The sequence below is a fragment of the Phoca vitulina genome, unplaced genomic scaffold, assembly GCF_004348235.1.
Source record: "Phoca vitulina isolate PV1807 unplaced genomic scaffold, GSC_HSeal_1.0 scaffold15, whole genome shotgun sequence".
NCBI classification, from domain to species: domain Eukaryota; kingdom Metazoa; phylum Chordata; class Mammalia; order Carnivora; family Phocidae; genus Phoca; species Phoca vitulina.
The window spans coordinates 32,106,770-32,130,861 of NW_022589718.1; the positions used below are offsets into that span (position 1 = coordinate 32,106,770).

General features: G+C 41.1%; 1 protein-coding gene across 1 annotated transcript in view; it reads right to left on the reverse strand.

Annotated features, from left to right (window-relative positions):
* The window catches only part of NEIL3 (nei like DNA glycosylase 3), a 51,071-nt gene extending 27,174 nt beyond the window's left edge, over positions 1–23,897 (reverse strand). The window contains exons 1-4 of the mRNA XM_032413214.1: positions 23,742–23,897; positions 9,573–9,700; positions 852–986; positions 344–557 (exon numbers count right to left, since the gene is read on the reverse strand). Coding sequence (XP_032269105.1) covers positions 344–557; positions 852–986; positions 9,573–9,700; positions 23,742–23,897 — 633 coding nt within the window. The remainder of the gene's footprint in view (positions 1–343; positions 558–851; positions 987–9,572; positions 9,701–23,741) is intronic.
* Positions 23,898–24,092: the final 195 nt, after the last annotated feature.

The following is a 24,092-nucleotide window of genomic DNA, read 5'->3' on the forward strand; positions in this document are numbered from 1 at the left end:
TGCAATATATGTTAAGAAAAAAAAAAAAGAAGAAGATAGCAGGAGGGGAAGAATGAAGGGGGGGTAATGAGAGGGGGAGACGAACCATGCGAGACGATGGACTCTGAAAAACAAACTGAGGGTTCTCGAGGGGAGGAGGGTGGGAGGATGGGTTAGCCTGGTGATGGGTATTGAGGAGGGCACGTTCTGCATGGAGCACTGGGTGTTGTGCACAAACAAATGAATCATGGAACACTACATCTAAAACTAATGATGTAATGTATGGTGATTAACAATAAAAAAATAAAAAATAAAAATAAAATAAAAATACAGAAATCATTTTTAAAAAATACTTATGACCTACTTTAACAGCTGGGTGGAGGCCACTGTCAAAGAGAGCTTCGTTTCTGATGATGTTCCCTACCCCAGGCAACACTTTCTGGTCCATTAACACATCACACAGCATCCGTCCTTTCTGCTTCTTCACTTCACTTTCTGCTCTTGAGAAACTAAATTTAGGGGAACATACATCTAATTCTTCCATCATTCTTACTCTCTGGTGGCTTTCTGTAGAGTTTCTGTAGCAACGCATATAAAACACATTAATCCTAAGTCTAGTTATAATTTCACAAAGTGTCATTTAAAAAGAGCTTTGATATAAACACTTTCTGTTAATCGGGGTATGAGTTATAGAGCCAAACACTGAAGACCCTAACGAACTAGATTATCTGAAGGCGCTTTCAAAATGAGGTTTTATCAATTATAGACCATTTTTAAAACATCTATCTCCACATTTCAAACCAAACTGCAGACTCATCACTGCAATTTTTCAGCTGAAGTACTTTTCTTTCTTTCTTTCTTTTTTTTTTTACCTGAGTTCTACTGATGAGTCAAAGAAACAAATCAGATCTTTGGTGAGCTGTACTTCAAGAACAGGAGAAACTCCATTCTTATTTTTATGCTGAAGTGGATTAATCATGATGAACCCTTTCATTCCAAAATGAATCCTGAAACAACATCAAGCGCAGTTTTGAGTGGCAGAAAGTACATAGTGTACCTAATTTTTGCTCCTTCATTTCACTTTTTGGATTATAAGCAAACAAATGTTAGTCAAGATAGGCACTTTTAGGGGGCAAAAAATATAGCCAATATTATATCTTTTTCTGTTATGGTTTTGTATCCTCATAAAACTAGAAGATGTGACAATTCAGTTTTTCAAACCACAAATAAAATAAATTCCTAGAGAAATAATAGGGTCCGACAATAAGACCAAGAAAACATACCCTGTTCTTCTTTTCTTGTCAGATGAAGTACTTTTATTCATGGAACAGTCTAGTGTTTCAGCTTTTTCTCAGATTCAAAGGCTTTGGATGAGATGAGGCTAAATTTAAATTGCCTACAGTTTTGTTTTTTTTGTTTTTTTTTTAATAAATTCTACAAAGCCACTGACATTCAAATTCTATATTTCTAGCCACAATGGATGGGAAATGTTTACCTACTCCAAAATGATATCTACATTTTAAGACACTCTTTTTTTCCCCCTTGCTCTGGGGTACACAATGAAACAATTTTTTGCAAAATCTTATGCATCAAAAGAGAAGAAAACAAGTCAAAATGCTATTGTCTTCAGTTCTTTTAGTTTTCTCTTACCTTTATATGTATTGGGAAGAGGGGATTTATAAATATTTACGGTTAGCTTGAAAGCCACAATGCAGTGATGAAAAATTTATAACCTTTCAGTTTTTATAGGATTGATTAGCATGTCCAGTAAAAACAAAAGAAAAAAAGAGAGAGAGAGAGAGAGAGAGAAAGTGGTTTTATGAGACCTCTGATGATGAAGATCAAAATGATTCTCAAGATGAAATACTGTGTTCCGCCTTTCAAATCCTTCTCCTTCTAGCTTTGTTGAGTTAATAAATATGGCTCTTTTGGCATCAAATGTTACTGCACTGTGCTTCTAATTCCAAAGCACCATGTTATAGTATTGTACAAGGTTAACCAGTCTAACTTTAAAAATGTGGGTTTTAAACTCTGTGTGCCCTACTATCAATCATAAATGCATTTTACATGCCCCATAGTTCTTGACAGGAAAAATGTATGCCTGTAAGTACTCCATAATTTAGCTTATGGAGGTTCAACCCCAGTGAAAGGTGTACAACTGTCATGCCCAGAAGCCATCATATCTAAAATCTTTTCAGCTGCATGGCTCATAAAGTGGATTCTAAATCACTTTCTATAATGAAACTGCATCCACATTAAAAATCTCAAAGGTTAAGACCCAAATGAAATGCAGGAGTACCCCCCATAAGAACTCTGAATCAAATTATGCTTTTTTTAGCCTTATTAAATCTATTCAATTTAGAAGAAAATATGCATAAAAATCAAAATTTTTAGTTCATTCTTATTTACTTTATTATTATTAAATAGCAAAATGTTGTGATAATTGAGCCCAAATCAACCAACAAATGTTGGGTTTATTGTTAAGTACCTTTTATATTAATCTGAGAAATATACACCACTATCATGGAAATTTTTTGCCACAGTAACATCTGTACTGTTATAACAATTGCCATATTGATCTTTTATAGACCAGGACATAGGCTCATATCACATTTACATTCAAGAGTTCGATCTGCTTTTCAAGATTCCTCGTTATAATCAACTTAGTTTAAGAAAATTTTATTAGATCCTTATTTCTAACTCTTTACCCTCTCAAATCCCTTCCACCCCCAACCCAACTGGTTACCTAAGATCATTTACTCTGCATAACATGACTGCCTGCCAATAGTGGGCATTAGGCCCAACTTTGAGTTGGTGTCTTGTTCCTTCCTCAGATCTTGTGTTTTGACATAGTTGAATCAGAAATGGACACCCGAGTCAAGCTAGTCAAGCCAGGTACCAATCCAGTACCTGGATTCATCTGCCTTCTCCTGATGAATTTATGGATTTTGGCTGCAGAGAGATCAGTTTCCCATTAGTACTAGGAGATCCAACATGGGAACTGTCTACGGGAATGTTATCCAACATGGGCAGCGGAGAAGCCAAGGGAGGCTTGTCTATAGAAAGGAAGAGTACAGCAGAATTCAGTGAGGGACAGAATCAAAAAATGCAGAGACCTCATAGCAGTTAGCCTTTGCTTCCAATTCTGCCTGAAACCTGACCGCATTATCTTCAGGTAAGATACCCCATAATCTTGTAAGAAATAATTACTGAACTCATTTAAGTTGGGCTTCTGTCACTTACAACCAAAGTTCTAACATAAAAATTATGTCCAAACTAAACACTGAAGTGATATTAAGAAAATGCCTCTAGTTAGACAAAACTTCCTAAAACAAATCAATAAATAAGACCTGATACTATTTTAAACATCAGCCACATGCTTCCAGGTTATCACTATGAGAATGATCAGAATGATCAGAACATCCTTAAGCAAACATAAATAGCATAAATAATGGCATTGTCACAGGTTCATCTGAGTGATGACTAACTATACATTGCTAATAAGGCAACTGTTTATGAAAATTATCAAGTGGTCAAAAGTGACCTAAGGATAATAATGAGTGTAAAATAGTTGAATATAATTATTGTAAAGCTTATGCTAGGAATTCAAAGAAAAAAGTTATAAAACAATATGGAATGAACCATGTTAAAAAAGGAACAGGGAGTTCTGCATCTACTTAGGGTGCAGAAGCTCAAAAGACATAGAGCTCCTATCCTAACATGGAGAGAAAAGTCATATTATTTACAGAACCGTAAATTCTCTTGAACCCATCAGAGACATGAGGCTGCAGGGAGCCAGGTGAGCTAAATTCCAAAGAGTAACAAGCCCCTTCCCCCTCCATGGGGAAAGACAGACACACAAATTATTTTACCTGTGGCAGAGTACAGGCAGAAGAGACAGCTAGTGTAAAAATAGGTAAGAAGGAAACAGCTAAAATTTTCCACAAACTTCTAAATACTGGGTGTGGCTAGTATAACTGTTTAGAATCCCTGGAGTCCCAGACACAAGGAGAGCGTGGGCTCGCACGTAAGCTCTTGTCCACGGGTATGCACCAGTTGGGCATGACAAAGATGAGTCATGGAAGGGGATGGACAGAGCCACTCTTGGTGACATGGCACCGGTCTGTAGCCGAGGGAGAGGTCCAGCCAAAGCCCTCTGTCCCTGAAGGAATAACAGGAAGCCTCGTGCACACACAGTCAGTCTTGCACCGGGCAGCAAACAGAAGCAGGAGGCCACGGGGGAGGGCAGGAAAGTGTTTGCCACCAGGCTCAGGCCAAATGCACTCTGCTGAGGATGAGCAGAGCAAAAGCCATCTGTCTTTAGGGGTGAGGTAGGGCATCAGCTTTGTCACGGAATCCTGCAGTGAAATGTGGAGACATCTGTTCCCACTGAGAGAGAGGAAGGAAATGCTCTTTTACTGGAGATCACCCACACATGGAAGGAAGAATTTGACTGCCTTGGGGAGGAAAGGATCAGTAGCTCTGAGAAAAGTGCAACCCTGAGGTCAGTGAGCACAGGGCCTAAGATTAAGGCTGGTCTAGAAGAACCATTTTCCCCATCATGGACTTCTCCCTGAAAAATGGACAACAGCAGTCTACCACTGGGGTGGGAGTGGAAGAGGGGAGGGGAAGCGTGTGGAGAAATCCCCTCGTGATACGAATACCCAGGGTCTGCTAAAAGCTGCGAGTAGAGGGCAGAAACACAGCGAACCGGCTCCAGCCACACCAGGCCACACTTGAGGCATAAAGAAGTCGGAGCCGCTGAAGGTTTTGATGTCACTGGTGCACCAAAGCCAACTACAGACGACAAAATCCAAACCAAGCTCGACTACTCATCCCCTGCACTAATGACCTGATAGAAGAGGCATTACTATTTTTGAGGTTAAATATTATTTAATTCAGTCTCTACTGTTCCTCTAAACATGACTATCTGGAATTCAAAAAAATTATGACACATAAGGAAAAAACAACAACAAAGGGACTCAATGTCAAGAGATAAAACAGTCAACAGAGCCAGACCCAAAGATGTGCCAGATGTTGGAACTATGAGGCAGATAATTTAAAATCAACTTAACAATTAAAATTACAGTTGTCAATTGAGAATACCATGCCAGGTAATTCTGCTATGATAAGATCTCTAACCTTCCACAACTACTATAGTGCTGCACATGCATTTTATGCTAACAGGTTTCCAGGCTTTTATAACCTTGCACAGAGGTGTGGATAAATCTACACAATCAGAGCGAAGGCAGGCCATGCATGGGCCATTCTCTGTCGTATGGCCAGTTGTAGATGCTTCCCACTCATGACAGATTTCTATATGCCTTCAAAAGGGATATAAGAAAGCATCAGTAACCAAGATCCTGCAAATCCACGTCTAGGAATTTATCCTCAGAAAACATCAAAATGGTAAAAGATATATGCTCAAGGACGTTAACTTCAGAGTTATTCATTAGAGTGAAAAATGGGGGAAAATTCTAATCAGCAGTGATATCATGATCTGTGTATATGTAATATAAATTATGTATGAATATATGGTATATACACAATTTATATTTTATCTATGATATTTACAAAAACTGTTAAATGTGCCCTTTTTTGGTGGTAATAATTACGGGTGGTATTTATTTTTGCCGTTAGACTTTTTGGAACTATCTTAATGTTTTATAATTGACTTTTATATTACTTTTAAAATAAGAGAAAAAATGCAATAAAATGATGTGTATTATTAAATAAAGCAAGAAAAGGAAAGCAGAACTAGTAATCATGTAGGCTGTCGGGTGCAGAAGGGAAAGCCAATGAAAAAGGTAAAGATTTCTAGATTTTCTCCAGTTATACCTGAAAGCATCATGGTAACTGAAATAGAAAATAAAAATTTCAAAATCTACCATTTCAAAAACTAAAGATGTTTCATTTTCTGCCTGTAGATTACTTTTAATGGTTAGTTTTCTTATTTTCTCTTTCTTTCTCTCCTGCTTCCTTCCTTCTCTCCTTCATTTAAATCGAGGTGTCATTGACATATAACACTAAATTAGTTTCACGTGTACAACATAATGATTCAGTATTTGTAGACACTGCAAAATGATCACCACAATTAAGTCTAGTTAACATCAGTCACCAAACACAGTTACATTTCTTTCTTGTGATGAGAACTTTTAAGATCTACTCTCTTTGCAACTTTCAACTCTGCGGCACAGTATTGTGAAACACGGTGGTCCCCGTGCTGTATGTCACATCCCCAGGACTTATTTCCTATCTGGAAGTTTGTGCCTTTTGATAATGGTCAGTTTTCTTAAATTGCGGGTGACAGAAACCCAACTCAAACAGGTTTAGGCACTAAGGAATACTTAGTAGCTCACAGGATCTGAGGGAGGGTTGAAGAATCAAGCTGTAGGAAAGGAAGGAAAGCAGCTGGATCTCAGGAACAGATGGAAGGAGGGGCTAGAAGGCCTTTAGGATTCTCAGCTTTGTGCAGGCTGGTTTTATTTCTCACCACCTCACAAGCCAAGTAACACGGCCACCTACAAGTCCTAAGGCCTCACATCCTAGCTTCCCTACGTTACAGAGCCTGACCCTCCTTGGCTCCAGATGAGGAAATCTCACGGAAGAACCACACTGACCCAACTGACAATGTATGAGACAGAAGGTCTGGAAAGATCGTGCTAGAGTTAACTTGAACTCTGTGGTCAGTGTGGCCGGATGACCAGTTTCCCGAAGGAACGCTGTCCCTAAAAGACAAGTGAGCATGTTGGGCAGACAGAAAGCAGGACTGACTACGCTTCAAGTATCTGATTTCATTTAGAACTTTTATCACGCTTCAATTTTTCTAACATGGTAATGTGGCAGATCACAAAAACTATGTCTAAGCTGTAAAACCCTTTTTGAGTAGTGTAGAATAGACTCCTTAAAGATTGTTTCACAAACTACAAAGAACTGTCACATTATCTCATGCATTGCTGTTTCGAGGATCAGATTACTTAAACTCCAATAAATTACAAAATGGATAATGTATAAGGCTTCTCTAAAATGGCAAAGCCTGTAAAATATTTTGGATATGCTTCCGGAAGAGGATCATTGCAAGCCATCTGAGTCATATAAATCACAAATTGGAAATAGCAAAGTGTTTTGGAAAGAGAGATTCATTAAAAAAATATATCTTTTAAATGCGAGTCCAAGATGTAACAGCTGGGTTCATTTTGATGGAAAATGGCAGCTTCCAGGGTGGGTGTGTCTGAGTGAATAGACGGGTAGATACATGCCCACACAGTACTGGTAATGTATATACATCCACAGTTAACAGAGGTTATATTTGGGAGTGAGAGTGTGAATGTATAAATTTATCCTTGCTTGTTCCTTATGCCTCAGTTTTCTCAAATGAGTATCTGTTACATATACAGCCAAAAAATTAAAAATGATCTGTGTTTTGTTAAAGATGACGAGCTTCTTTAAAGCATTCAGGAGTATAGGTATTAATCACAAATAACACCACAACCATTCTCCAAGAATAAATGCATATCAAATAATTTTTTGCATTCTATGGCACTTTTAGGATCAACTTGAGCACTTTGATAAATCTTTTAGTAACAGAAATAGTTACTCTAATTTGTATCTCTCTGAAGTGTGGATTTTTGCATGGCAGATTCTCTCTCAGAGGGCTAGGTCTGTATTCTATTTCCGTGACAAATGAATCCTAGGAAGATTCATGGCCTGCCCTGTAAGATGCATTAAAATCTAGGGCAATTTTAACTGTAAAGAGGTGCGCGTTAAGAGGTAAATATAAGTGAGCATTAAGCGTGTTTCCTGCTACATGCTCTCTAAAATGCAGACTAGCCTGGTGGGTAGCAAGAAGAGTTGAGGAATGAAGACTACATGTCTATGTCATGCTCACAGACTTGCAACCTCACACAACGATCACATTTCTGTGACAGAGTCATCCATTCTCTTAAGAAGCGTAGGTTGGGAGTGTGTGTGTTTGTGTGTGTGTGTGTATATATATATATATATATATATATATAAACAAACTTCTATTAAATTGTGAAAGGGGATGCAGTTGATTTTAGGTTGCTCGGTTTGTATTCAAATAGCTGATCTGCCACTGCCCTTGAATTATTTTATCAAATAGTCATTAGGGCTGTAGGAAATTAAAAGGAAGCAAGCCACTGCACTTTTCCCCATGCATACACTGAGATACGAACTCCCCGGGGATGGTACTAGTTCAGTGAGTTTAAGGAAGTGACTGCCCTCGTTTAGAACTTCAGGGAACATTTACTGACAGCCCTGCACTGAGAAATGATTCTTCCTTTATCAGTCTGGTGGAGAACACTTGATAAAAACCTCCGTCTCATCCTACAGAAATAAATCCGCACCTAACACCAGGGAATCAATAGCATATCAATGTTCAACCGTCTTCCATGGATGCCACTGTGTCCTCCTCCATTCAGAGCAAAGACTTCTCCATCACATCCATCTACCACCACAACAATATAATCTGCAGTAGATCATTCCTGCATGAGCCAGGAAGCCTATGCTGACATTATCCTTTCCAGACTGAGAAAAAAAACCCACCAAGTGATGCTGTTGTCCAAGGATGGCAGCCGCTGACAACAAAGAGAGAACATTTCAAAGGGGAAGCAATTACATAAACTCTGACATTCTCGAAACGTTCAGTAGATGAGGGGCAGCATATAACCATCATACAGTCATATTAGCTCTCTATGAGCATCAGTCACCTTCAGTTAGAGGCCCAGGGCCTAGTAACAGGGCTTTCCTTTAAGGTGAAATTGTTCAATAGCTTCCAGAAACATTAAGAGAGATTCAAAGGAGCACTACCTTCGTTCACGCATTGCAATACCTTAGGGTAAACTCAGAGAAGACAAAGATTTGGTAGACATGTTAATCCATAGGCCTTTCTCTTTTTCCTGCAAAAATTGAACAGGTGATCATGCTCTGGCGAGTACAGACATTTTGACATTCTTATCATTAAGTCAACCAACGCGGGAGATTGCCTGTCCTTCATTGCCAACACAACAGCAATGAATTTCCCTAAGGACTGTGGAAGAATGGAGAACTTGGGACTTCTGGGAAAAGTTCTGAAATTCTATAAATAAGTTTCCAATTCCGTACAAGGCTTCAGAAAAAGAAGGAAGACAGAGAACTATAAAAATCTAGAGACCGGTTGAAACCAAACTGGAAGCTGTTATACATATAAAGATACTAATGTCACTAATACAATAAAAGCTTGGGGAAAACATGAGGGAAAACAGGAGGGGAGAAGGGCCAGGAGAAGAGCCGTGTGGGAAATTTGCGAAGAGCCAAGCCGAGCTGTGTAGCTCTACCAGCTCCTGGAAGCCAGTCTAGCCGATCCGTTTTTCTTGAAAGAAATAAATTGACTAGCCCTCCAAGTAATGATGACATCACAACCTATTCATCATCTTATTGCTTTCCACGATAGAATCTCAACCTCTTATATTAGAGCTCTCTTAAAAATGGAGTACTTTCTACATGATTAAATGTGACACTGGGTGAGCGGCGAGAAAAGCCTTTTACACATCTCTAAACAGAGAGATAAGATGTACTGTGCAGGTTTATCTTACCGTAAAGCTTTTGGCCCAAAGTACATAAAGAGCTCCTTCCCCAAAGTCTGGACACCGCTGTAAACGTATCCATTAAACAGTCTCAAGGAATTCGGGCTGGAATCTTTGTTATTATTCAGTGCAGCAGCCTAGGAGAAAATACACCCACATCCACGTAAACACACATACAAACTCTAAACAAAATTATAATTTCGTTCTTAAACGTATTTCTATTACTTCATGCCCAGGTGCATCCCAGTAAGAGGAATAATCTCCAGCAAGTCAAGTAATGTAATCAGCTGTTTACATACATTTTGTCAAATTACTATGGAGTCATTTCAAAAGAGAGGCCAAAAAAAAAAAAAAAAAAAAATTAAGTGGAAAAGAAAGTAATTGGCTCACAACCAAAATGAGTTTCTTCCAGGACCATATAGCTGTGCACATATGAAAAGAAAGCACAGAAAAACGATGTGAATGTTTTAAAACTAAAATATAGGAGAGTCTTCCATTTCCAGAAGCATAGCCAAGGTCTCTGAGAGAGGATTCAGAAACAGCTAAAAAACAGTGGATAAAATATGGAAACCAAATATTTTTACCTGTGATGATGAACTCAAAGGCCAGGAAGGAACAATAAGAGGTTGAAAACCAAGTAAAAATGGGTGAGAACCCCAAAGATAAGCAGCTCTCTGAAGCAGGCTTTTTTAGAAAGGCATTTACAGGCCCCAAGGAAGGAGTTTCAGTTTCCATGGTCTTGTGGGGTGTAGGGAATCAGTGGTAAAGACCGGGCTCCCCTGAGTGACAGGATCTAATGCATGACCTGCTCTTCTCTCCCTCCTCAAACCACAACGTCAAGAATAAAGGAAAAAGAAACCCACTACTTCTTCCTCCCATCACCGTGCAAAACCAAACAATATATTGTGATAATTACTATATATGCCCTAAACACTGTAAAGATCAAGGAAGTTATAAACTTTCCCCTCTGTGGGGCAGGGAAAGGAATGGTACTGAGTTTAGATATTGGTAAGGCTCTTTTTCTCAATGGGCAGTAGGTAAACTGATGTTCTTTGTATCATTATTTTTCATTCTTGAGATACGTTTATAAATATTCTTTAATTTGCAATCAGCATATAATAAAAATTTTAAAACTATCATTAATGCCTAGCTAGTCTATAAGATACAGTAAGTACATATAATTATATTTACACATTAACTCTTCATCTAAGGGAATATCCTCAAATACTTCTAACCTTTCTTTCCTTTTTCTCAAATGGACCTATGCATTCTCAGAAGATCCGGGATAAAATCTTGGCGGGGGGGTGAGGTAGTGATGATGGGGGTGACAGGGAGATAATTATAAAACAACTTAGACATAGTCTAGGAGAAAATCACAACTTCCCCTCCACTTATGGTAGAATGATATTCAGTGATTCTCAAACTTTTGGTTTACAGACACCTGCCATTCTAAATAGTTAAGATGGTATGTCCACTCTATTCTTTAGTTTCCTCATTTGGCCCTTGTTTAAAAAGACACATTATAGTATTTAGTTCAAAGGAACAAGAGGATAAGAGATTTTTAAGAAACCAAAAAAAACAAAAAACAAAGATTGAAAATGGCTAGGGACTGAATTTTTCCCCTCCAACACTCCTATGTTGAAGCTCTAACCTCCAGTGTGACTGTCTTTGAAAATAGGGCTTTAAGGAGGTACTTAAGGTTTAATGAAGTCATAGGGTGGGGGCCCGATCCAGCAGGATTAGCATCCTTAGAAGAGACCACAGAGAGTTCGCTCTCCCCAGCCTGTGTGCTCAGAGCGGTGCCACGGCAGACAGAAGTGGTGTCTGCAAGCCAGGAAGACAGCTCACACCAGAAACCAAACTGGCCTGAACCTTAACCTTGGACTTGTGGCCTCCAGAACTGGGAGAAAATAAATCTCTGTAAGCCTCCTGGGTGATGGCATTTGTCATGGTAGCCCAAGCAGACTAAGACAGGAACAGACACCATCCTTCCACTAAACCCTGTTCAGTTACAATGGCTACGGCCGATGCTAGAATCTCCCAGCTGCCTGACGTTCAGGGGATCGGCTTCAAATCCCTCCTCCACATAATAAGAACTGGGAATCAGTCACACGCTTGGAGTGACCAACGAACCAATGCACAGAAGGGATTACAAGAAGCAGCCTTCCAGTTCTGCCCAAACCGCAAAAACAACCTTTAGGAGAAGAAAGGGAAAAATGAAGGGGCAGGGGTGGGGGGGGGATTGGAGGGGGAGATGAACCATGAGAGACTATGGACTCTGAGAAACAAATTGAGGGTTTTAGAGGGGAGGGGTGGGGGGATGTGTTAGCCTGGTGATGGGTCTGCCTCTGATTCCTTTCCTCTTTCTTGGCTGAACCCCAGGACCTAGCAGGGATCATCAAGCACTCTCACAACAGGCTTGAGGACTCAGGGAGGGAAAAATACACTTGCACATTTGCCTTGTTTTCAAAAGGGAATCTGCTAGAGCCCTGAATTGAGAAGCACCAGGAGTCTTGATGTTTTCCTGCCTAACGGAAGACTTTACCTTGCCACATAAATACACTTGGAGCCAAGTGTAGGTTAAGAGGGTAGGTTTCAATGCAGGTTTCCATGACAACCAATTAGTAGGTAAAAAGTTCTTCTAAACTAGCCTGGACACTCTTAAGATGATGATATACAGAGCAGATATAGATCTGTTATGAGTCGCCTTTGCCTCAGCATAGATTGGGTTTGATACATTTTGATACATTTTTGGATCCTGGATCTAAGGTCCTAGGGACATTTTAAAAACCTTAATTTCTAGATTGTTTTCCCCACCACTCCCATGTCAACAATCTCTTATCCTCTCCCAACACTGTTTGCTAGCAAGTGGTTTTAGCCACGGCCTGCAAAGTCCTTTGGCTTCTGTCAGGGTTCCCAGCAGAGGCCAGCTGGTCGATCCCATGTCATACGTACAGCCCAGACGCTGTCGTGGCTTTCCTGCTTGCTGGCCGAGGGGGAACTGGTGACCACTGCCACCATAGTGCTTTCATCTCCTTTAACCCTCCAAGTTTTACAAGTTCATCTAGAACTCAACCTGTCTCCAGTGTGTTTGGAAGGTAATCATATGCAGTCCGTCATACGTCCATCCCCTTGGCTGCCTAAGCAGGAGCCCTCGGCCTGGAACACTTCCCATCTAGAGACAAAGAGCCCTCACACTCTGTTGCCTTGGGAGCGAGTATCTTTCCCTCTTCCATGCTTGATGTACATTCCTGCGTGCGCCACTAGGCCCTCAGGCACGACCCCAGCTTTCTGAATTGCAGACCCCAGGGGGAGGGTTCAGCGTCCTTCCACCTCTGCACAAAGTGGGGGGTGTGGAGTCACACTGAACGTGTCTCCTGCACACGGGGCATGCTGGCCGTGGGGCCCATGCCTTGTGAGGGGCTGGGTCTGGGCTCTCTCTCGCCTCGGGCTGTCAGCGCATACTGGACCCCTTGAACCTGCTGTGCATGTTTTCTCAGCAACTTGGGATCGGGCTGGTTTCTTCCAGTAGCACTTAGCTGCCCTTTAACCTTGGCCACCGTCCTGTTAGGGTCTAGCCTTCCGCACAGGTTGACCCCCAGGGAACAGTGAAACACGGTATCCCTCTCACCTCCCACGTTTCGGTTTCTGTTTCTCACGGTATTGCCCTGAAGCTAATCTTGCCCCCCGCGCTACTTCACCCAATGGGAAGCAGCTCTTACTCAACCACTTCTCTGTTCCCTGCCCACACCTCCCTTCCTCCACCTCATTCCGAATTTACCGCGTGTTATCATGGCTCCTGGCAAAGAGACAGACAAGGTAACCTTGAACTAGACAGGTTGGCACAACACCTAATAAAACAGCACACGAGTCCCAATTGTCTCCTGTGAAGTCTACTCACATTGCCAGATTCACAGCTTTGAGAGCACTCGCACCATTCAGGTTAAAACGCACCATCAACAGCTACCACAGTTCACTGTTATTCACTCTTCACTGGGCTGTGTCTGTAATTTGACCCCGTCTGACAACAAAGGTGGGATGTGACATCTGGAAAGATGTCCCTCACCATTAAAGACGCACCATTCATGACTGTTCATCAGATTCATTCATTTTAGAAAAGTTTATTGACCTTCCAGTATGTATTAGACCTTGTTCCAGATGCTGGGGATGCATCAGTGAGAGAAAAAAAAAAAATTAAAAATCTCCTGCCTTCACAGAGCTTATAATCTTCCAGGCAGGGGAGAGTAAGCAATAACTATAATAACTGTGTTAAAACATTTGGAAAAGAAATCAAGATTAAGGGAGGGTGTAGCAGGTTCTAATTCTAAATGAGGCAGTCATAATCTCATGAAGAAAATGGTATCTGAGCATGTCTCAAGGGGGTTTTGAGTGAGCCATGATCCATGCATAGGGAACGGTGATGCAAAGGCCCTCCAGTAAAGTGTTTCTGATCACCAGTGAGCAGACGAGGATGGCTCACAGGGGAAGGTGTAGACAGATGAGAACCAGACCACGAGGACCACAAGGTCCACTCTACGGACTGGCTGCTTCTCCACACAAAAGAGCACGAAGAAAAATAGGACCTGCATTACTTTTTAAAATGTTCTCTCTGGTTGCTGGGTAGAATTCTGGCTCCGGAAAAAATTATAAAAAAAAAAAAAAAGAAAAGAAAAAAGAATTCTGGCTCCGGGGATTAGGGTGCAAGCAGGCCAAGAACTCAGAAGAACCAGTGCAACGATCCAGACGAGAGAGGAAGGAACTCTGGGCCGATACGGTAGCGACAGAGGAGGTGAGAAGTGGCCAGATTGCCGGAGGGATTTTGAAGGTGGAGCAAAGAGGATTTGCTGGCATACTGGATGTGGGAGATTTTTGGCCTGAATTATTGGAAAGACAGTAGCGCTGGCAATGAAGATGAAGATTTGGGTGGAACTGGGTGGGAGAGGAAGGTGAGGGCTAGGTTTCAGGGAAGTTAAGGTGAGACGTCGAGCAGGCAGTTGGGTGTGAGTCTGGAGGTCAGGAGAGAGGTCTAGGCTGCAGATGTAAATGTATCTAGTCATCAGCATTCAGATAGACGGTTTCCAAAGCTCTGAGACTGGATGACGTCAGCAGGAGCGTGAGTACGGATCACGAAGAGAAGGGGCCCAAGAACGGTGTGTAGCACGTTGCCATGTCCTGGTGGTGGGGCTCAGGGGAGGAATGGGAAACCGTCAGGGGACATGGACAGTCCATCTACGGCATCAGGAAGAAGGCAGCTTATATGGGTACAGATGCTCGTAGGTAGATGTGGTTGTGCCGATTCTCTTGTGGTCGATACATTTTCTCAGTAAAATGGGAATCAAAGTATCAGCTAAGAGGAAGGTAGGCCTCACGACCCTGCCTCCTCTCTAGGTATATGTAGCGCCTAATAATAAGATTCATTTTTGCCAGATTCTGACCGGATTCAGAATCATCATTCACAGGTAGAGGCCAATGGCTGGACACAAATGGTGTCCCTCAATCCATTCTAGAGACATCTATGAAAAAATGTCATTAAAACCCCACTATTTAGGACCACATTGGGTATCCTTAATTACTTACATCAACCTAATGCTCATCAGTTGATGGCAATCTTCTTAAAAGGAAGTACCCGTTTGTATTTGTCTACATAATCGGGCTTACTAGGATCATAATGTTCCCTGATTTTTTATTTTATTCTATGCCTTCTGAAAACCCAGATTATTTCCTGGGAAGTTTTCCACTCCATAAGGACTAGTGCTCACTGTTCAGTGGCTAGACTGGACCATCCATAGCTGCACCATTATCAAAACATCCAAATTTAATTCAGCAGTCGTACATTGTTGGGTCTTGTTGCAATTGGTTAAACAAAATATTTAAGAGTACAATTCGTATCAAATTTTTTGTGCCACTCATTCTTTGAACCACTCTATGACATACATTTAGAAGACATTCATCGAAAGAAACAGTAAAAATCTGGTTAAAAAAAACATATGGGTTTTTAATAAAAACCTCTGTCTTTTGCTTTTTGTTTTAATCCATGTAGTCAAATGCCCCAGAGCTCCTAATATTGTCTATCAAGAAGAAATTCAAACCTAGCTTATCCTGATTTCTATCCCAGATTTCCCTCCCAGGGAATGTCTAATAATGGGTGAAAGGGGTCTATAAGGTCCTTCCTCAGGACTATCTGGAACCCTCACTGTGGGAAATTTGGTTCCACAGACAGCTTATGGAGAGCACAGCTGAAACATCCTTTATGGCCAATGCTAAGGGGTAGGTTAAAAAAAGTTTTTATATCCAGGATCAATTCCTCAAGGCATCAGAGGTTGTCCTGGTGCAGGCATCTCTACGCTCCCCAAATTATTGTCAACTATCAGAGATTTTAGAAAGTCTAAGAGATCCAACCATAGGAAATTTGGCTATTTAGCAAAAGAAAGTCTCAGTGGATGGCCCTCCAAAACTTTATGGTTACTGGACCACATATTTAAAAGACCAAAGGGGAGTACGTGCCCTTGTAAATAAATTCTGTTGTGCTTAGGAGGATGAATCCAAAAATATCAAGGCCGATATACTTAAAATGAATGAGACCATTAAATCTCTTTGCACAGCTGTCAGTGAAAAGTGAAATATGTCCTTCTGGTTGAGAGGGCCTCCAAGAGAACCACACACCAAATCCTAACAGGTGTAATACAGGTCTTATTTTACTGGTGTTTTACCCTCCTCTCTATGATTAAAGATAACACACAACATGACATGAAAGAAAGGAAGGAAGGGAGGGAGGGAGGAAGGGAGGAAGGAAGAAAGAAAGGAAGAAAGGAAGAAAGGAAGAAAAAGGGGCGCCTGGGTGGCTCAGTCGTTAAGCGTCTGCCTTCAGCTCAGGTCATGATCCCAGGGTCCTGGGATCGAGCCCCGCATCGGGCTCCCTGCTCGGCGGGAAGCCTGCTTCTCCCTCTCTCACTCCCCCTGCTTGTGTTCCCTCTCTCGCTGTGTCTCTCTCTCTCAAATAAATAAATAAAATCTAAAAAAAAAAAGAAAGAAAGAAAGAAATGTTGAAACGGTCATGAAACTAACAGCTCTACACATACTGAAAAAAGAGGTTTACGGCCAGACAATGGTGCGGAGGACAACACAGATGTCCGCAGGAGGGCAAATGCAGGAAGGGTCGCACGTAGGGCAAAGACTCTCAGACGACTTCAGGGCGGCTGAAACCGTTCCAGCTACAGATGCTGCGTGACCTGGGCTTGAATACATTTCGGAAGTAGTTTTTTAATACTTGATGAGGTGTTTGGGAATTAAAATGAAATGTTAGCCTAACCTCTTCCTTGCTCACACATATAGATTGCACTTCTCTCCGGGACTAGGATTTCCCCACCTGGGAAGCAGAGTCATCTTGAGGCTTTCTCCCTGCCAAATCCAGCAACCACTATCACGGTACTTTCCATACCAAGCGAGTATTTGACCGGGACTTGTGTTTCTCCTCTGACTGCCTCTAAGCTCCTTGGGGACAGCGACTATGGTGTTTAATTGGTATTCTTGAGAGCTTCACACAATGCCTGGAGTGAAGTAAACATGTGCGGGATTAATCAGATCCCTCCTCCTTCCCCTCCTAAAACTACGCATGGCTTTAAAATACAGGCTCACTCATAGCATAATGTATAGACGTGTCCAATCACCACATTGTACACCTAAAACTAATGCAACACTGCGCATCAACTATACTTTAATGATTAAAAAAAAAAAAATACAGGCTGTCTCCCCACCTACCATCTCCATCCTTACTTAAACTTTCCCAGGATTTCTTGGCAAAAACTTCTACTCCACTATCTGTTTCATCTCCTCTGAAAATTATTAACACTCCGGTCTCTTGTTTTCTTTCTTTCTTTTTTTTTTTTAAGATTTATTATTTGATAGAGAGAGCATGAGAGAGAGAGAGAGAGAGCACATGCGAGCAGGGGGAGGGGCAGAGGGGGAGAGAGAATCCCAAACAGACTCTCAGAGCTCGACACGGGGCTCCATCTCATCGTCCCCAAGACCACGACCTGAGCTGAAATCAACAGTCAGATGCTCAACCGACTGAGCCACCCAGGCACCCCCAATGTCTTGTTTTCTAATGATCTGCAATGGAGTGAGGCTTACATTTTAGAGAACCACATTCGCATAAGGACCAAAAGCTAGATGGGAGTAAAATCCTGTATTTACCAGAATTTCGAATAAAGTAAGCTTTATGGGAAGGTTTAGGAATTCTGTTTAGGAATTCTTCAGGGCGGGGCGCCTGGGTGGCTCAGTTGGTTAAGCGACTGCCTTCGGCTCAGGTCATGATCCTGGAGTCCCGGGATCGAGTCCCGCATCGGGCTCCCTGCTCAACAGGGAGTCTGCTTCTCCCTCTGACCCTCCCCCCTCTCATGCTCTCTGTCTCTCATTCTCTCTCTCGCAAATAAATAAAATCTTAAAGAAAAAAAAAAGAATTCTTCAGGGGGAGGGATGTAGGAAAGGACTGATGTATTTTCAGCCACCAGTGCTGCATGCCCTGGTTTCTGTTTGAGATGTTTACTCAGCATTTAAATGGTTGCTTTAAAACATCGATTCTAATGCTTCATGTGGGTTTTGAGGGTAATGATACATGAAGTTCTTTTAATTCAGTTGCCTATCGTTTGGGCACTAGACCCAAGTTACCTGATTCCCAGCACACTATCATTTATAAAATAATCAGCTTTGGAAAATATACTTAGGACATAATAAAATTTTCAACTTATGAATGACCATCTCAAGCACCTACATATATTTTGGAGGCTTTTTTTGTTTTGTTTTGTTTTTTTTAATTCCATCTTAGGAGGAAATTCTGGTATACCAATGATGGCTTATTCCACTTGAGAGCTATTGTGTATGAACTGGCCAAGGCTTTTGCAATAAACCTAAGATTTGCAAGATATTCACTTGTGCTACTGTAGAATCTGGGGTTATCACCTCTTTATATAAGCTCTAGCTGCCCTGACAAATTCAGAAATTAATTTCCACCAGCCTATTATCTTTGTTATAACTATACACAAATGCCCAATATGTGCTTGACTTTCTCACATTGACCCTTATAATCCTGTTACTGTGTGATTTGAACATTTCATTTTTTTTCCCCTGAAATAGAGACGAAAATCTCCTATGCCACAATTTTAAGTATGATTGAGAAGGGCTCACCTTCCCATTTTCAAGTGGCTTAATAATATGAAATCGTCAAAACAACATGTATCTTCAGAGACAGCACATGATTTATTGTGCTGATTACCATTTATCCTGCCTATCAATGGGTGAACAAGGAAGATGAACTTTTCAGAACACAGCAAGACTTTTCCATAGATAAATGTTTCAACTCTAGTGCAACCATATATTTTCCCCACAAAGAAAATACCATATTTACTTTCATAGTCTCTCCTCCTTTTTTTTTTTTTTTGCCACATGCCTTTTTCTCCCCTATTAAACACTTTTCTTAATCAGAGGTCACTTACCTACCAATTTAAACCATCAAAGAACCTAATTTTAAAATGGTCTCTAAGTACCAAAAGAGAGGTCTTTAGGTTCATACATCAAAACATATTCTACAATCTTTTTAAGAGCAGAGCCTTCAAGCATTTACCCAGAGGCTAAATGCTTTGTACATAATTTGAGGGCACCAGATGATTGCAAACCCTTCATTAAGGAAAAGAGCGTTCCTCCAATGTATGGGTCTGGCAAGAAAGCCCGATCTGGGAGAAAAAGTAACAAACAATCACCAGGACATTTACTTTGCTAGACACTAAACTAAGAGTTTCATGCGTCCTCTAATCTAATCCTGACCAAATCCGCAAAGATGTGAGTGTATGCATCTCTATAGGAGGAAGTAACAAAAGAGCTGGAATTCAAAATCAAGATGGTCAAATGTTCTCTTCTCTACATCAAACCAAATACTTCAGTGTCAGATTAAAAGCTACAATGGCCATGAAAAATCACCTTCCTTAGTCTTCTCATCTGTAAGATTGTTACCTGTTCTCCGTTATTCTTTGTTCCATGATTCCATATAAGGCTGAATGCTGATAATAATGATCCTCAGTCATTAAGGTAAAACCATTATCAGTATGCATTTAAAAAGATAAGGGATTATATAATGCATGTTCTCTCTCGATCACGGTATCTCCCCTGCCAGGTCAGTATCATATTGCATGTTCTATGACATTTTAAAACCCCTTTGTATTGAAAGGAATGAGCTTCCTTTAGCTAGAAAATGAATCTCTGTGGATTAGCTCATCCCTTCATACAGTGGCACTAAAATGAGCTATGATTTCTTTTTTCCCCACTATGAACAAGAGGAAGAAGGGAGGAAATCTTTTACTTTGTGGCTTCATTATTTTCTCATGGTAGGAATTTCCACATAACATACATAACAAAATACACATACCCATAACGAAAGAGTCCAGACTGAATTTAGTTTTAAATCCTTAATCATTTTGGGCTATTCAAACTTTTCTGTTCTCCATCCATTTAAAATGTTTATTAAATGCCTACTCTCTTCACGACACTGTGAAGGACATAAAAAGATGAGTAAGAGTCGCTATCATATTGAATACATGTATCAAATCTTAAGGAAGGATAGAAGAGCCAGGGCATCATGTTTCAAATGAAAAGAATGCTTATAAATAAACTGTTTCATATCCAGTTTGGTGAAAAGGAGATTGAAAACATATGCAGATTACACACCGATTTCACTAAAATATTGTATCTACCCAACAATTAAAATCGGAGGATTGACTCTTAGCAGCTCATCAACCAGAAACGCTCATCAATATTCCAATATTGTCTCTTACCATAAGGTTCCACAAGCTCTAGCCGAGTTTTATGCAATGTGCTTACACAGTGGCATAATTTTATGCTGACAAGACAGTGGATCAAAACTCAGAGAAATAATACAATGCATACACGACTAGCAGATGCTGAGATCTTGTACGGCTTCTTCAAAACGAGGATCAGTTGTCACAAGGAGACACACATTATGGTGTGTTCTCTCTGAACTCCAAACTGAAGCAAAAAGCAAGGAACGCTATCCCATACACTAACTGGTTCATTAATGGCAGCAGCTACAGAGGTGGGGGGTTTTCTGGTTGGTTTTTCAGTACAGTGATTACCTGAATTATTTTAAACGCCCAGTTAATACTTCTTTAACTCTTTGTATTTTTTCATGTTTAGTGCAATGTAAAGAAATTTAAAAATAAGTTAACAACTTATTTTTAAACAACAGTTTATTTTTAAACTCTGCCTTGTGAAAACTAGTCATTTCAAGCCAGTAGCAGAAACATTTAAACAGCTTTAACTCCCTGCCGTAAATGCCCAGGAAACGCGGGATCATCTGTTACAGTAATGACCATGCTGGAGATCGGTGACGACCTACCACATGCTGATGAAATTTACTATAGATCCAGCAACCCTCTAAAATGCAAAAGACCCTTTCTGTTTACAAAGATTATTATTATCGTTATTATTATTTGATCAAAGGCCCAGCAAGCGAAACCATGGCAAAATATTTACAATTTTCCCGACAACCACAAAGAGATTGCTATGAATTCCATATTGATTTTCAAACCCAGTTCCCATAAAACCAGATTCCTGATCCCAGTCATAAAGACGTATTCCAATTTTTAATACCTCTTTATGTCAAGGTATTAAACAGAACAGCTTTAAGTGCAGGCCTTTTTATTTAAGGAGTATAGCTTACTTAGTACTGCTTCCGAGAGAGATGTTAACAATTGCCCAAAAGTTAATGAAGCATTTGCGTTCTATTATCAGGTTGCACTATCTTGTGCAATCTGAACAGAGGATTGAAAGTCCTTAAAAGAGAATTCTCAGCTTAGGTAAATTGATAATTGAACAAAACTACAAACGGTGGGTGGATATAACCAAAAACCCAAGGTCTCATTTCCCCAGTTAATAATCACTGCTATATATTGGCAATATGGTGTTTCTGCCTCTGAATTAGCCACTTTCCCACTGAATCTTTTATATCTGAAAAAAACTACAATTAAGAGAATAGGCTTTGGATCCCAAAAGAGGGAACCCTCCCCCCCTTCACCCCTGCTTCAACCCCTTACTAGTCATGTGATGTTGGGCAACTTAATTAAACTCACTCTGAACCTCCCATTCCTCAACTGTAGAATCACAGGGTTATTATTTCTCCAAACTACATAAAATGTAAAGGTTCTTCAAAGGCACTTTATGCTTTGCCACCAGAGATAATCACAACAAACTTAGAGGAAATGTTCCTGCTAGTTTAGCCTAAATACCCATGAGGTGATATTTATTTAAAACATTAAGTTGGATTCTCACAGCAGGAAGTTTATCTTATTCATCTTTGCATCCCCAGGAGTTAGGATAAAACATAACACAAAATACATGATTGTTAAATGATGTAAATCATGATACCCATACACATATTCATATCATATCCATTTCTGAGCCCTACTGCCTTTATTTGGGAAATAGCAACTCTGTCCCCTCTTCACCTCCACCACCAGCCCTCCCCGCCCTGGATTCCTGCAGCCCTCTCCTAAGTAAGGGTGCAGTATCTACTTTCCTCCAGTCTTTTCTTTTTCCTTTTCAAGATAGAGTAATCTTTCCAAAATGTGAGTGGATCTTACCACCCTTTGAAGACTCCCATTACTCGTAAGATAAATACGAAGTCCCTAACCAGGTCTACGATCTCCATGGTCTGGCTCCTGCCCAGCAACCTCAAAAGACCTACCTTCTAGCTCATTTTCTGTTTTCCAGTCACACTGATTTTCTTTCAATCCTTCAAATATTTGAAGCTTTCTTCCTTTGCTAATGCTCTGCCTAACGTGTTCTACCCGCCAACCTCCCTCCCAGGTGTTGCTTATTCCTTCCTCCCCCTTCAAACCTCAGTTTAATTGTCAGCCAAGCCTCTCCTGACCTTCCTGAGTCCTTACAGAACCAGGTAGGAGAGGCTTCAGAGAATTTATCGATTTATATTTATGTTCTTAATGATTGCCCATGTACCTTCCCAACCCAAGTGTAGGCTCCACAAGGGAACCGTTTGTTTTTGCTCCCCAGGTGACTTGAGTATTCAAAATTTTGTGGAATGTGTGATTTTTATAAACATTAATATTCTAAGAGAACACTCAAGATCCAGCCCTGTGGTACCCTGACCCGATTTTGAGAAACACTACACTAAAAGAATAGGTGCAGAGCACTTGACGTATTAAGTCAAAATAAATAAAATACAAGGACTTTTGGAAGATGCAAAACTTATTCTTTTCCAAGTTTGAAAAATATTAATTTCTCAGCCTTAGAGCCTCATTTCTTTCAAGTTGTAAGCATATGCTAATTTCATAGCAAGCCACTTTTTCTTCCTGGACCAAAGGCTAGGAGGGAGTTTTGCAGGAGAAATTAAGTACAGCACAATATTGCATGCATCCATGAAATACAATCATCCACACATCTAAAGGGCTTTTAAGGCATGATGGCTTAATCAGAATATTTTTAGTACAAGTTCTAAATTCTTAACAAATGAATATTCCACCATCTGCAATGAATGCCTTGAGTGGCCAGAAGCTGTGCTACAATTTATCTTAAGAAGAAAGAAATTCACTTAAGGGAACCAGAGCTGGGTTCCACAGCCCCTTCATTAGACTGGCAATATTAAGTTGAGTGGGAAGGTCACTGCTAAATTTTCTGTGTGCAATTTTAGAATTATATGTTAGTTCTGCTACACTTATCAACCGCAGAATAGTAGACAGGCGAGAAGCTGGAATTTCACGCTAAAATTTATTGTCTTAAAAATGTGCAGAAAAAAAATGGAGAGGTCTGATAATATTAACAGCAGAAAATGCACTTACAGACACAAGGAGAACATCTTTTGCTGGGTTATAGCAAGTTAAGCAAGGTGATTCGTAATAAAACACCTTTGGCCAGTTCTTGCCTGGGCATCCCTCTCCGGCAGCCTTCGCTCGGCTGTCCCGCAGTCCCTAACTACACAGGCGCGTGAGCACTGACTTGTCCCTCTTGCAAAGCCAAGTGAAAGTTAGGGAAACGCGGAGCCCCTGGGAGCCTGCTCCCGAGCAAAGAGATGACACTCTGGGCCCTGGAAACCTGACGGCGTCTTTATTCCACTGTCCCCTGCTGACCCCATAGCCAATTATAGTAATGGCTCACCTGGGAAGAGACCACAGCCAGCGAGGCTGCGGGAGGCCACACCTGGCCTCCCAAGCTCTGCAGGGCGCTTCCCCGCACGTCCGTCACCGCCTGGCCGGGGCGCACTCGCGCCCGAATTTTCTCTCCATTTAGGGTACAACCTGGTCCTTCCACCATGTCGCCTCCCCGAACTGTGGTTCACTAGTTGCAGGCCCCCGCGGAGAAATCCGCTGAGCAGCTTAATCCCTACGCGGGCACTTGAGCGGACAGGAAATTCAAATCTCCCGCGCTTCCTGCACCTCCTAGGCCGCCAGGCCCTGCCCAGCTGAGGCCCGGCTGGCCCCGCCCCGGCCCCGCTCCGGTCCGCCTGGC